Source organism: Cervus elaphus, chromosome 29 (assembly GCF_910594005.1).
Source record: "Cervus elaphus chromosome 29, mCerEla1.1, whole genome shotgun sequence".
NCBI lineage: Eukaryota > Metazoa > Chordata > Mammalia > Artiodactyla > Cervidae > Cervus > Cervus elaphus.
This window is the reverse complement of record NC_057843.1, coordinates 50,097,572-50,112,796: the sequence shown is the minus strand read 5'-3', so window position 1 is coordinate 50,112,796 and position 15,225 is coordinate 50,097,572. Positions and strand designations below refer to the sequence as shown.

The 15,225-nt window shown below is 37.4% G+C and overlaps 1 protein-coding gene and 1 long non-coding RNA gene across 4 annotated transcripts in view; one reads left to right on the top strand and one right to left on the bottom strand.

The window, feature by feature from the left end:
- The window catches only part of PCSK5 (proprotein convertase subtilisin/kexin type 5), a 495,662-nt gene that overhangs the window by 154,509 nt on the left and 325,928 nt on the right, over positions 1–15,225 (bottom strand). For all 3 annotated transcript variants that reach the window (XM_043891233.1, XM_043891234.1, XM_043891235.1), the window contains exon 17: positions 2,499–2,583. In XM_043891233.1, coding sequence (XP_043747168.1) covers positions 2,499–2,583 — 85 coding nt within the window. The remainder of the gene's footprint in view (positions 1–2,498; positions 2,584–15,225) is intronic.
- On the top strand, positions 418–15,038 carry LOC122686117. The gene is made up of 3 exons (XR_006338622.1): positions 418–525; positions 2,886–3,062; positions 14,989–15,038. It is a non-coding gene; the product is annotated as an uncharacterized LOC122686117 (long non-coding RNA).

The following is a 15,225-nucleotide window of genomic DNA, read 5'->3' as shown; positions in this document are numbered from 1 at the left end:
AGATGAAAAAGAATCCCAAACAGTCCTGTTCACATTTTAATCCATATCCTTCTAGTATTTTATGCATAGATATTTTTGTTTGCTTAGCCACTATTTAAAAATTTACAGGTCTTTTGAGGCAAAATGGTCAACCCTAGAAGCCCCTAAGAAAAACAAAGGGAGCCTCAAGAAGACAGAAAGTATATTTCATTCATAGATCTCTTCTGGCCAGAGAGGTGTCATTTAAAAAGCCAATAAAAGAAAATCCCTTTCGTTTTGGTAGAGCTGGAAAAAGGGGACAGTGCGTCAGATGAATCCTTTTGTGGGAGGAAACAGGACCACTGATAAACTTATCAAAGTTTTTTTTTTTTTTTTCCAAGCTGCCTTGTTTTTCTACCAAAGGAAATTACTTCTGAGGTTGTCACTTGCTCAGCTGGAGACAGAGGGTGCAGTGTGTGAGGAGGGGATGTGAGGAGGCGACGTGCGGCAGCGCACCCCTGGGAACTGCGATGCACTCTGCTACTTCCACACTCCGGGGGTGGCGAGGTAAGCGAACCTGGTATTGGGTTCATGCTGGGATGAGCCAGCTGAGTTAGATGTGTGCCGTCCCACATGCTCTAGCACCTGTGGGCTCAAGAGCACTTGAAATGTGGCTAGTGTGGCCAAGGCACAGAATTTAAGGTTTTTATTTTCGTTCATTTCACTCTAAATCTTACAAATTGGCACTTGATTCAGTTATCAGAAAACTTTTGAATAAGTGTGGAACAACTTGGCTGTCTAAAATCTACTTCAACTAAATTTTTATAAAATCTATATACAGATCAAGTATTTCTCAAAAAATTACTGTCTTAATTGAGATGTGCTTTAAGGGTGAAATACACACCAGATTTCGAAGACTGGGCACTACAAACAAAATATAGAATATCTCACTGATTATCTTTCATATTGTCTTATATTGATTACATGTTGAAATAATATTTTTGATATATCTGGTTAAAGATTTCATTAAAATTTCACCTGTATCTTTTTACTCCTTTTAATGTGGCTACTTACGTATTTAAAATTTATATGGCTCTCATTTCTATTAGAGAACATTTTTTACTCTATAAAATGTTCCCTAAGAAATATAGAAAATAATCCTGATCTTCTATTTCTCATGGGCCAATTCAGTGTCAGATATTGGAAGAAGTGCTTTATAGATGTTATCACAATTAATCCTTATCATAATCCAGCAATTTTGAGGTTAGTATTACCCTTTTATAGATGAGAAAACTGAAGTTCAGAGGAGTGAACGGACTTAACCAAGATCACACAGCTGATAAATGGCAGAGAAAGATTTAAGCCCACATTTATCTTCCTTTTTTAAAAATTATAACAGTCTGCTCCTTCTCCAAAAGAATAGTAGAATGCTGACTAGACTGATATTTAACAAAACTGAAGTCTTGAGATGAAAGGTGCAAAACAAATGGACACTGAATGCATTTATGGGGGAAAAAAGAAAGCCACAAATAATCAATTAATCTAAACAAAAATTATGTTCCTCTATTAATTAATGTAAAAGATTGCCTGCCTAGAAACTGCCTAGACCCTGATTATTGTGCCTTTGATCAAAAGTGGAAATAGAGGTATTAAGTGAAGTCACTCAGTTGTGTCCGACTCTTTGCGACCCGGTGGACTGTAGCCTACCAGGCTCCTCCGAGCATGGGATTCTCCAAGCAAGAATACTGGAGTGGGTTGCCATTTCCTTCTCCAGGGGATCTTCCCAGCCCAGGGATCAAACCCAGGTCTCCTGCATTGCAAGCAGAGGCTTTACCCTCTGAGCCATCAGGGAACTCTTAAAAGGGATGGAATGGAACAGAATTCTAGCTTTATGTAATAAAGCCAGGGTCCAGCCCCTCACTCAGAATGGGATGATCCGACCTTCTTTAAGGATATCAAGAATACCTAGTCACTTGAGCTGGGTGTTATTCTCTCAAAATCTATCAACTGTCTGGCTTTAGCAATGAGCATGTCTCATCCATTCAAGGATGACATCTCCTGGTATTAAATCTATGTGCATACCACAGCATAATGGAACCAGCCTGAGGTGCTTAAGATAAGACAATGATTGGCTATATGGAGAGAAATAATAAAGATAAGGGAATAGTTTCGACCATCAAAGGAATGAATCAGGGGGATTAAATGTAATTCATTGATGTTACCTACGCAGTAATCCTTGACTGATACACTGCCGGTCAAAAAGCCCAAAGAAAGTCTCTCAAATGGCCATTTATTTACTTGTAGTTGAGTCTTCTTTTCTAAAGAGAATTTTATTTGGCTTATAAACCTTCTGAAGCCAAGATAGCATCCAATTTTTCACATAAAATGTTAGAGATAATGCAAATAACAATCAAGTGTTTGAATGGGAGTCAAACCAAGGGTGACTTATAAGAGATTACCTATTTACTTTTTTTCTTTTTTTAAAATTTATTGAGAAGTCCTTGGGCTATGTTACTTGGTGAAATCTTTCACACTCTTACCTTAACCCCTCCCTGCATTCTGTACAGTTGTCAGATTCAGTACATGTCTTGCAGTTTTCACTGCACTTCCGGCAAAGACTTTTCTCTGTTAAAAAAAAAAGGAACAAGGTTATAAATCAGTTGGTCAGCTGGATTTCATAAAAGCATATGTTCTAATGTTTGCTAATGTATGCTGTAGTATATATGGTTTTGGGTAGGAAATTGTAGGAAAAGCCCCAAACTCAACATTTGCTATCACTTCTCAGCAAATCAAATACAGGTAGGAATATATAGCATTGGGAAATACCTTAGTGATATCTACCAGTTTGTAGACAAGAAAGCTACAGCCCACTTAATTCTTAAATAGTTTATTGGTTTTTTCTTCTTTCTATTCTCTTTCCCAAGCAGAGCTTCCTAACTTCCAACAGTGAAAATCTCACTAATGAAGCTGGGGCACATCACTAGTAAGTACAGAGAGGAAACACTAGCAGCTGAAGAATGGAATGGTAGACCTCATGCTCACAGCTTTAAGGACTACTCTGATGAACTACACTGAAAAGGGGAATCTACTTTTAAGATCGCAAGGTAAGGGTTGATTATTTCTTGCATTGTTTTTCTTGTCTTAAAGTTTATAGAAGCTGTGGAATCAATATAAATGTTACTATATTTCAGATAACACTTACATTTCTGGAGAACAGAAACATATTTGAATGAACAAATACACCGTGAATACTGGCTTTCTTGTTTAATACCAAACATTGAGGTGGGGATGGGGGGGAGCTTGAGGGGGGATGGCAAGTACGTTACTGTCCTGTGGTGGAAAATGGTGATGTTATATGGAAAATATAGTGGAAAATGGTAAAAGTAAGGCCTTTTACCTCAAGTGAAATTTTTCTGGAGACTTTGATCCCTTCCCTGAGATGCCGGTGGATCCTAACTTCAGGTACATATAGAACTGAATGAGGCTTTGTCCATAGGCTTCTGTCTGCTCTTTAAACGTTGGTGTTCTTCAGGGTTCCACAGAGAAGCACTGCTTCACCGGATCCCTCTAAGGACCTCCTGAGGTCTAGCTCCTTTGTCAATTCTGAGCTCCTTGGCATGAAATACAAAGTTCTTCACCATCTATGACCTCCCGATCATAGGGTCATCGAGAATGCTGGAGATGGCATAGGACCTGAAGCCAGAGGACCCAGAGTGGCATTCTGCTCTTAGCATTTCTAGTGGACAAGTTCACAATCTCTGTTCATTTGTTAACTAAGTATTACAATGATGACTACCTCTGAGCTGCTCTTGAGGAGTTAATGACCTTACTCAAGGGAACTGTAGATATGTTGGCAGTAATTATTGCTAGTCACATACATATCACTATGCTATATGTAAATGGACTTTTTAAAGGAGGAAATTAAAAGGCAATTGCCTAGGAGAGAGATGCACAGACCACTTGTATCAGTGAGTGAAGTGAAAGTTGCTCAGTCATCTGTGACTCTTTGCGAACCCATGGACTATGCAGTCCATGGAATTCTCTAGGCCAGAATACTGGAGTAGGTAGCCTTTCCCTTCTTCAGGTGTATCAGTGAAGTAATTGTTTAAATAGCCTTCTTTAATTGTCTACCTTCCAGGCTCTGGCAAAAGAGCTGATTCTCTCAATTATCATTTTCCTATCATGTACCACCTAGATTTGTTTTCCAAGGCTCAGCCTTCTTGATAGAATTTTGATTTTTTTCCTCAAGAAATACTACTTATTTCTGATCCCTTAAAAAATTTTTTTTAAGTATAGTTGATTTATAGTGTTTATTACTGCTGTCCACATAGTGATTCAATTATACATTTTATATACATTCTTTTTAAAATTTCATTTTCCACTGTGGTTTATCATAAGATATTGAATATAGTTCTGTGTGCTATACAGTAGGACCTTGTTGTTTATCCATTCTATACATAAAAGCTTACATCTGCTAACCTCAAAGTCTCAGTCTATCTCTTCTCTAGCCCCTTCTTCCTTGGTAACCACCAGTCTGTCCTCTTTGTCCATGATTCTGTTTGTTTCATAAATAAGTTCATTTGTGTCTTATTTCAGATTCCACATATAAGTGTTATAATATGGTATTCATCTTTCTCACTTCACTTAGTATGATAATCTTTAGCTGCATTCATGTTGCTACAAATGGCATTATTTCATTCGTGTCTATGGCTGAGAACTGTTCCATTGTGTGTGTGTGTGTGTGTGTATACACACCATATCTTCTTTATCCATTCATCTGTCAATGGACATTTACGTTATTTCCATGTCTTTGCTGTTGTGAATAGTGCTATTAACACAGGGATATATGTATCTTTTTGAATTACAGTTTTGTCTGGATATATGCCCAGGAGTGGGATTGCTGGATCATATGATAGTTGTATTTTTAGTTTTATAAGGAACCTCTATAATGTTTTCCACAGTGGCTTATCAACTTACATTCCTACCAACAGTGTAGGAGGGTTCTCTTTTCTCCACATCCTCTCCAGCATTTCTTTTGCAGACTTTTTAATGATGGTTATTCTGACCATTGTGAGGTGTACCTCACTGTAGTTTTGACCTGCATTTCCCTAATAACTAGCCATGTTGAGCATCTTTTCATATGCCTGTTGGCTATCTGTATTTCTTCTTTGGAGAAATGTGTATTTAGGTCTTTTGCCTATTTTTCAATTTTTTTTTTTGTTGTTGTTGTTATTGAGTTGTACAAGCTGTTTGTATATTTTGGAAATTAATCCCTTGTTGGTCGGATCATTTGTAGATATTTTCTCCCATTCTGTAGGTGTTTTTAAATTTTGTTTATGGTTTCCTTTGCTGTGCAAAAGCTTGTAACTTTGATTAGGTCCTGTTTATTTTTGTCTTTATTTCTATTGTCTTGGGAGCCTAAGGAAACACTGGTGCGATTTATGTCAGAGAATGTTTTGCCTGTGTTCTCTTTATCGTATTACATCTTATGTTTAAGTCTGCAAGCCATTTTGAGTTTAATTTTGTGTATGATGTAATGGAGTATTCTAACTTCATTGGTTTACATGTGACTGTCCAACTTCCCCAACACCACTTGCTGAAGAGATTGTTTCATTCCACTGAATATATGTGTCTCCTCTGAAGATTAATTGATGATAGGTGTGTGGGTTTATTTCTGGGATCTTTCTTCTGTTCTGTTGATCCACATGTCTGTTTTGGTGGCAACAGCATAACGTTTTGATTACTGTAGCTTTGTAGTATTGTCTGATGTCTGGAGGGTTATACCTCTTGATTTGTTCTTTTTCTTCAGGATTGTTTTGGCAATTCTGGGTCTTTTATGGTTCCATATGAATTTTAGGCTTATCTGTTCTAGTTCTGGGCTCCCCTGGTAGCTCAGTTGGTAAAGAATCTGTCTGCAATGCAGGAGACCTAATGTTATGGGTAATTTGATTTGTTGTTCAGTAGCTCAGTCATGTCTGACTCTGTGTGACCCCTTGGATGCAGCACACCAGGCTTTCCTGTCCTTCACTGTCTCCTGGAGTTTACTCAAACTCATGTACATTGAGTCGATGATGCCATCCAACCATCTCATCCTTTGTCGCCCCCTTCTCCTTTTGCCCTCAATCTTTCCCAGCAGCAGGGTCTTTTCCAGTGAGTCAGCTGTTTGCATCAGGTGGTCAAAGTATTGGAGCTTTTGGTAATTTAGGGATCACATTAAACTTATAGTTTGCTTTGGTAAGTATGGCCATTTTAACAATATTAATTATTCCAACCCAAGAGCATGAGGTATCTTTCATTTCTTTGAATCATCTTTGGTTTCCTTTATTAGTATTTTATAGTTCTCAGCAAATAAGCCTTTCACCTCCTTGGTCATGTTTAATCCTAAGTCTTTTATTTTGGGGGTGTGATTTTAAAAAGATTTTTTTTTAATCACTCCCTTTCTTATTTCTTTGTTGGTATAAAGAAGTGCAACTGATTTCTGTATGTTAATCTTATATCCTGCTACCTTGCTGAATTCATTCTTCATTTCTAGTAGTTTTTGTGTGAAGTCTTCAGGGTTTTATATACATATAGTACCATCATCTGCATATAAGGACAGTTTTACCTCTTCCTTTCCAATTTGGATGCCTTTTATTTCTTGTGTGATTGCTGTGACTAGGACTTCCTAGTATGTTGACTAGAAAAGGTAAGAGTAGGCATCCTTGTCTTGTTCCTGAATTTAGCAGGAAGGCTTTCATCTTTTTACCATTATTATATTGGCTGTGGGTTTGTCATTAAGTAGCTTTTATTATGTTGACATATGTTCTCTCTGTACCCACTTTGGTATGGGTTTTTTATCATGAATGGATGTTGAATTTTGTGAGATGCTTTTTCTGCATCTATTCAGATGATCATGTGTTTTTTGTCTTTTGTTTATTTGGTGTATCACACTGATTGATTTGCATATGTGGAACCATCCTTGTGAACTTCATATGAACCCCACTGGTTGTGGTATGTGATCATTTTTATGTGGTGTTAGATTCAGTTGCTAATATTTTGTTGAGAATTTTTACATCTATATTCATCAAAGATACTGGTTTGTAAATTTCTTTTCTGGTGGTGTCTTTGTCTGGTTTTGGTATCAAGGTGATAGCTTCAAAGGATGGCTTTGAGAGGGTTCCCTCCTCTTCAGTTTTTTGGAAGAGCTTGAGAAGGATCAGTATAAGTTCCTCTTTGTATGTTTGGTAGAATTCACCTGTAAAGTCATCTGGTTCTAGACTTTTGTTTGTAGAGAGGTATTTTTTTTTTACTCCAGTGGTTACTTAATTTTTTAACATTAATTTTTATTAGAGTATAGTTGCTTTACAATGTAGTGTTAGCTTCTGCTCTACAGCAAAGTGAATCAGCTATACATATGCATATATCCCCTCTTTTTGGATTTCCTTCCCATTTAGGTCACCACAGAGCATTGAGTAGAGCTCCTGTGGTATGCAGTAAGTACTCATTATTTATCTATTTTATACATAGCAGCATATATATGTTAATCCCAGTCTCCTAATTCATCCCACTCCCCCCATCGTACCATTGGTAGCCATACATTATTGAGAGTTTTAAAATTAGATTCTATTTCAGTTCTAGTGATTGGTCTTTTCACATTATCTTTCTTTTTTATTCAATTTTAGTAGGATGTGTGTTTCCAGAAATTTGTCCATTTATTCTGGATTGTCAAATTTGTTGGCATATGTGTTCACAGCATTCCCTTATGGTTTTTTGAATTTCTGTATCAGTTGTTATGTTTTCTTTTTCATTTATTTTGTTTATTTGGGTTATTTCTCTTTTGTTTTTGATGAGGTTTGTCAATCCTGTTAATACTTTCAAAGAACCAGCTCTTGGTTTTATTGACTTTTTTCTATTTTTTTTTTAAATCTGTTTTATTTCTTCTCTGATCTTTATTCCTTCCTTCCTTTGCTGACTTTAGATTTTCTTTGTTCTTTTTATTTTTAAAAAAATATTTTTGGCTGTGCTGGGTCTTTGTTGCTTTGTGTGGGCTTTCTCTAGTTGTAGTAAGTGGAGGCTACTCTTTACTGTGGTTTCTCATTGTGGATTCTCTTGTTGCAGAACATAGACTCTAGGCACATGGGATTCGGCAGTAGTGGCAGCACACAGGCTCAGCAGTTCTGGTGCATGGGCCTAGTTGCTCCACGGCCTGTGGAATCCATCTGGCCCAGGGATCGAACCTGTGTCCTCTGCATTGGCAGGGGGACTCCCATCCACAGTGCTGCCAGGGAAGTCCCTATTCTTCTTTTCCTAATTTTATTAAGTGATAGATGAAATTGTTTATTTGAGATTTTTCGTGTTATTTTTTTTAAACAGTAAGGAAGCTTTTTAAAAAATTTATCTTATATTGGAGCACAATATTGAAGTTGGTTAATAATGTGTTAGTTTCAGGTGTACAACAAAGTGATTCAGTTATACATATACATGTATCTATTCTTTGTCAAGTTCTTTTCCCACTTAGGTTATTACAGAATATTGAGCAGAGTTCCCTGTGCTTGTTGGTTATCTATTTTAAATATGGTAGTATGTACATGTCAATCCCAAACTCCCAATCTATCTCTGCCCTTCACCCTTCCCTCTGGTAACCACACATTCATTGTCTAAGTCTGTGAGTCTGTTTATGTTGTGTAAATAAGTTCATTTGTATCATTTCTTCTAGATTCTGCATATAAATGATATCATATGATATTTGTTTTTGTCTTGCTTCACTTAGTATGATACTCTCCAGGTCTATCCATGTTGGTGCAAGTCGTATTATTTCATTCCTTTAAATGACTGAGGAATATTCCATTGTTTATATGTAGCACATCTTCTTTATCCACTCATCTTTTGATTGACATTTAGATTTCTTCCATATCTTGGTTATTGTAAACAGGACTGCAGTGAACATTGGGGTGCATGTACTCTCTCAAACCATGTTTTTCTATGAATATATGCACAAGAGTAGGATTGCTGGATCATATGGTAGCTGTATTTTTAGTTTTTTAAGGAACCACCATACTGTTCTCTATAGAGGCTCTACCAATTTACATTCCTACCAACAGTATAGGAGAGTTCCCTTTTCTCCACACCCTCTCCAGCATTTCTTGTCTATAGATTTTTTTTATCATGTCCATTCTGACATCTCTTCGTAGTCTTGATTTGTATTTCTCTAATAGTGACGTTAAACATCTTTTTATGTGCCCCTTGGCCATCTATACATCTTCTTTGGAGAAGTATCTATTTAGGTCTCCTGCCCATTTGTAAATTTTGGAGACTAATCCCTTTTTGGTTGCATTTTTTTTTTTTTTTTTTTTACCATTCTGTGAGCTGTCTTTTATTTTGTTTAGGTTTTCTTCACTGTGCAAGCGCTTTTGAGTTTAATTAGGTAACATTTGTTGGTTTTTACTTCCATCTGGGAGATGGATCAGAAAAGATATTACTGTGATTTATGTCCAAGAATGTTCTGACTATGTTTTCTTCTAAGAATTTTATATTAATAGTACTCAGTCTTACATTTAGGTCTTTAATCCATTTTGAGTTTATTTTTGTGTATGGTGTTAAAGAATGTTCTGATTTCATTTTTTTGGTTTGTTTTTATTTTTTACATATAGCTGTCCAGTATTCCCAATACCATTTACTGAAGAGTCTTTTGTCCATTGTATAGTCTTGCCTCCTTTGTTGTAGATTAATTGGCCATAGGTATGTGGGTTTATTTCTGGGCTTTTTATCCTCTTCCATTGATCTATATTTCTGTTTTTGGATCAGTATTACATTGTTTTGATGACTATAGATTTGTTACATAGTCTTAAGTCAAGAAGCCTGATTCCTCCAGCTCCGTTTTCCTTTCTCAAGATTGCTTTGACTATTCAGGGTCTTCTATATCTCCAAACAAATCTTACAGTTTTTTTGGTTGTTCTCAGTTCAGTTCAGTTCAGTCGCTCAGTCGTGTCCGACTCTTTGCAACCCCATGAACGTCAGTACGCCAGGCCTCCCTGTTCATCACCAACTCCCGGAGTCCATCCAAACCCATGTCCATTGAGTCAGTGATGCCATTCAACCATCTCATCCTCTGTTGTCCCCTTCTCCTCCTGCCCTCAATCTTTCCCAGAATCAGGGTCTTTTCCAATGAGTCAGCTCTTTGCATCAGGTTGCCAAAGTATTGGAGTTTCAGCTTCAACATCAGTCCCTCCAATGAACACCCAGGACTGATGTCTTTTAGGATGGACTGGTTGGATCTCCTTGCAGTCCAAGGGACTCTAAGAGTCTTCTCCAACACCACAGTTCAAAAGCATCAATTCTTCGGTGCTCAGCCTTCTTTATAGTCCAACTCTCACATCCATACATGACCACTGGAAAAACCATAGCCTTGACCAGATGGACCTTTGTTGGCAAAGTAGTCTCTACTTTTTAATATGCTGTCTAGGTTGGTCATAACTTTCCTTCCAAGGAGCAAGCGTCTTTTAATTTTATAGCTGCAATCACTATCTTCAGTGATTCTGGAGCCAAGAAAAATAAAGTCTCTCACTGTTTCCCCATCTGTTTGCTATGAAGTGATGGGACCAGATGCCATGATCTTAGTTTTCTGAATGCTGAGCTTTAAGCCAACTTTTTCACTCTCCCCTTTACTTCATCAAGAGGCTTTTTAGTTCTTCTTCACTTTCTGCCATAAGGGTGGTGTCATCTGCATATCTGAGGTTATTGATATTTCTCCCAGCAATCTTGATTCCAGCTTGTGCTTCTTCCAGCCTGGTGTTTCTCATGATGTACTCTGCATATAAGTTAAATAAGCAGGGTGACAATATACAGCCTTAATGTACTCCTTTTCCTATTTGGAACCAGTCTGTTGTTCCATGTCCAGTTCTCACTGTTGCTTCATGACCTGCATACAGGTTTCTCAAGAGGCAGGTCAGGTGGTCTGGTATGCCCATCTCTTGAAGAATTTTCCACAGTTTATTGTGATCCACACAGTCAAAGGCTTTGGCATAGTCAGTAAAGCAGAAATAGATGTTTTTTTTTTTCAACTCTTTTGCTTTTTCAATGATCCAGTGGATGTTGCCAATTTGATCCCTGGTTTCTCTGCCTTTTCTAAAACCAGCTTGAACATCTGGAAGTTCACGGTCACATATTGCTGAAGCCTGGCATGGAGAATTTTGAGCATTTCTTTACTAGTGTGTGAGATGAGTGCAATTGTGTGGTAATTTGAGCATTCTTTGGCATTTCCTTTCTTTGGGATTGGAATGAAAACTGACCTTTTCCAGTCCTTTGTTCTAGTTCTGTGCAAAATGCCATTGATAATTTGATTGAATCTGTAGCTTGCCTTGGGTAGTCAGTCATTTTGACAATATTGATTCTTCCAGTCCAAGAACATAGTATATTTCAATCTCTTTGTCATCTTTGATTTTTTTCATCAGTGTCTTATAGTTTATAGAGTACTTTCCTTAGGTAGGTTTACTCCTAGGTATTTTATTGTTTTTGATACGATGGTAAATAGGATTGTTTTCTTAATTTTGCTTTCTGATTTTTGTTGTTAATGTATAGAAATGCAACAAATCTCTGTGTACTAATTCTGTATCCTGCAACTTACTGAATTTATTGATGAGTTCCAGTGGTTTTCTTGTAGCATCTTTAGGATTTTCTATGTATAGTATCATGTCATTTGCAAACAGTGACAGTTTTCTTTTCCACTTCTTTTACTTTTTTTCTTTTCTGATTGCCATGGCTAGGACTTCCAAAACTATGTTGAATAAAAGTGGCAAAAGTGGACCTACTTGTCTTGTTCATGATCTAAGGGAAAATGCTTTCAGCTTTTCAGTGTTGAGTATGATGTTAGCTGTAGGTCTGTCACATATGGCCTTTATTATGTTGACATATATTCTCTCAATGCTTGCTTCTGGAGAGTTTTTATCATAAATGGATGTTGAATTTTGTCAGAAGCTGTTTCTGCATCTATTGAGATGATCATATGGTTTTTATTCTTTAATTTGTTGATGTGGTGTATATAGTATCCTTCTTTAGTTTTCTTTATGGCCTTTGTTTTAAAGTTTATTTTGTCTAATAAGAGTATTATGACCCCTGCTTTCTTTTCTTTTGAATCTGCATGAAATATCTTTTTCCATCCCCTCACTTTCAATCTTTGTGTGTCCTTTGCCCTAAAAATGGGTCTCTTATAAGCAGCATATTGTAGGCTCTTGTATTTTTTTAATCAAGTTGCCACTCTGTGTATTTTGATTAGAGCATTTAGACCATTGACATTTAAGGTGATTACTGATAGATATGTATTTATTGCCATTTTAAACCTTACTTTCTCATTGAATTTAAATTTCTTCTTTGTCACTTTATCTTTTGTTGTTGTTGTGGTTTGATTTCCTTTGTATTATACTTAATGTTCTCTTCTCTTTGGTTTCTGTGAATCTACTGTATGTTTTTGATTTGTGGTTATCCTGTTTTTCAATTATGTTAACCCCTTCCTATATCTACTTGCCTTAGACTGGTAGTCATACAGGCTCAAACACATTGTAGGAGAAGTAAAAATCTATACGTTCTTGCTCTTCTCCACATTTTATAACTTTGATGTCCTCTTTCATATCTTCATTGTTAGGGAAATTAAAATAGAGGTAGTCTTGTTCAGGCTTCAGAAGCAGGAGAGCAGGCCTCTGACTTCTGACCTTGCCAGGACTGTGTGCCTGCCTATAAGTATACCACTTGTTGCTGGAAAGTTAAGGGGCACTTTACATAAGAAAGTTTAGTGGGTCTCGGAATTTTCTTAAGCCCTTGAGTGCCCTGCCAGCCCCCTCCCCTCTCCAGGGTCTAAGAAGTCTTATGAATCACAAGGAGAAACAAATAGCATTGTAAAAGTTAAAGGAAAAAACCAGGGCTGCCGTTTTGCATACAAAGTGATGAATATATCAGTTTTTGGCCTGAGATGATAAGCAGGAGCTCCCAAAACTACAATTTCAAATCTTAACCCGTGGCATGTATACACTTCCTGGGACCGTTTCCCAACTGGAACTCCAGATTGCTGTCATTCAGGACTTTAAAGCACTATTCAAGTCTAGATGTAGGTTGTCAGCCCAATTTGGTGATAATGTATGTTGTTACTTCTCTATATTGCTTCTATATCTTTCCTTTAATGACTATATAATTGAAACTAAGTCAAATAATCCTCTATTAGAAAATTAAAATTGTTCATTGTGTGTGCAATGAGTGGTTGCTTTTGTTAACTAATCCTTTGAACTGAAAATGAGATAAAACTTTCAGCAAAACATTCATGTTCGTCCTTTTGCTGTTCATTTTAATTGTCGTTACTTTCATAGAAATTTTTTGATTTAATTTTAAATCTGTGTACTGGCTTATCAGTGTGTGCGCAAAACAGCAGCCCTGGTTTTTTTTTTCCTGATAGCTCAGTTGATAAAGAATCCACCTGCAATGCAGGAGACCCTGGTTTGATTCCTGGGTTGGAAAGATCCACTGGAGAAGGGATAGGCTACCCATTCCAGTATTCTTGGGCTTCCCTTGTGGCTTAGCTGGTAAAGAATCCACCTGCAATGTGGGAGACCTGGGTTCCTGGTCTCCTGGAGAAGGGAAAGGCTACCCACTCCAGTATTCTGGCCTAGAGAATTCCATGGACTGTGTATAGTCCATGGGATCACAAAGAGTCAGACACGACTGAGGAACTATCACTTTACTTTCCAACTGTGATTTTCTCTTACCTATAGATTATTTCTTTTCTATTTGGAGAAGGCCTTAATATTTCCTTCAGGATAGGTTTAGTATTGTTTTATTCTTTTGATTTTTATCTGAGAAATTCTTTATCTCTCTATTCTAAATGGTAATCTTGCTGGGTAGAGTATCCTAGGTTGCAGGTTTTTCCCTTTCAGAACTTTGACTATATCTTGCCACTCCCTCCTGGCCCGCAACATTTCTGTAGAGAAATGAGCTGACAGCCTTATGGGGGTTTTCTTGTCATTAACTCTGTTTTTCTCTTGTTGCTTTTAGAATCCTCTCTTTAACTCTTGCCATTTTTATTATAATATGTCTTGGCATAGATCTGTTTGGGTTTATCATATTTCGAACTCTCTGTGCTTCCTGTACCTTGATACCTGTTTCCTTTAGGTTTGGGAAGTTTTCTGCAATAATTTCTTAAAATGCATTTTCAGCCCCCTTTTCTTATTCTTCCCCTTCTGGAATCCCCATCATGTGTACACTGGCATGCTTTATACTATCCCATACGTCTCTTATATTGTTTCTAGTTTTTTTTCCCATTTGGCTGGCTGTCTGCTGTCCTGATAGGATAATGGGAATAATCCAATCTTCCAGATCACTTATTCATTCTTCTGTAATGTTCATTGTGCTGTTCATTGCCATTAGCTCAGCTTTCATCTCTGTAAATGAGTTTTTCTAATTTTTCTTGCTCTCTCTTTCTAGTTTCTAGTTCCTTTTTACAGTATTCTGCATTTCTGTCAATAGCCTTTCTTAATTCCTTCAGTATTTTCATTATCTCCTTTCAAAAACTGGTGTCTATTAGGCCCAAAAGGTCTGTTTCATTGTTCTTTCAGGGGAATTCTCTTGGTCTTTTAACTGAGAGTAGTTCCTCTCTTCTTCATTTTACTTCTCTTACCTTGTGAGTTTAAGAGAACGAATTACCTACTGTGGTCTTGGAGGGCTGTTTATATGTGGCGGAGTTCATGTGTAGCTTGGGTGGGCTTAATACATTTGGTGCAAGGGCTGTTTTAGTACCGATGCCTGTTGCCTCTTTCCTCAGTATGTGCTGGTCATCATCCTCTTGGTATAGGCTGTGCCCAGTCCTGGGATTCTCGGCAGTGGTGGTGGCTAGGCGTGCCCCCCAGGGCACATGATGGGGGAAGAGCTGGTTCACAGCCACTCCTTGGGGCTGGGCGTGTTTTCCAAGGTTCAGGCTTCTTGACAGAATTTTGAATTTTTTCTTCAAGGAATACTACTTACTTCTGATCCCTTAGGTCTGCTCCGCATTCTTTTTCTCTTTTTTCCATTAAGTTGCAGGTCACGTTCCAAACTTGAGGGAAAATAAAAACTACAGCTGGAACCCCTCCCCACTGCTCTAAAGGTAAGTCAAAAGCCCCATCTCCCTCATAGAGAAGTGCTCCCTGTGTTTGAATCAGAAAACTTCTTAAGGAGCAAGGGTATGGAGCAAGGGTATCCACTTCAAAATTCTTGCTGCTTTTAAAAACAAAAAAACAAAAAAACTCTTTCCTTTAAAGTTGCATTTTCTTT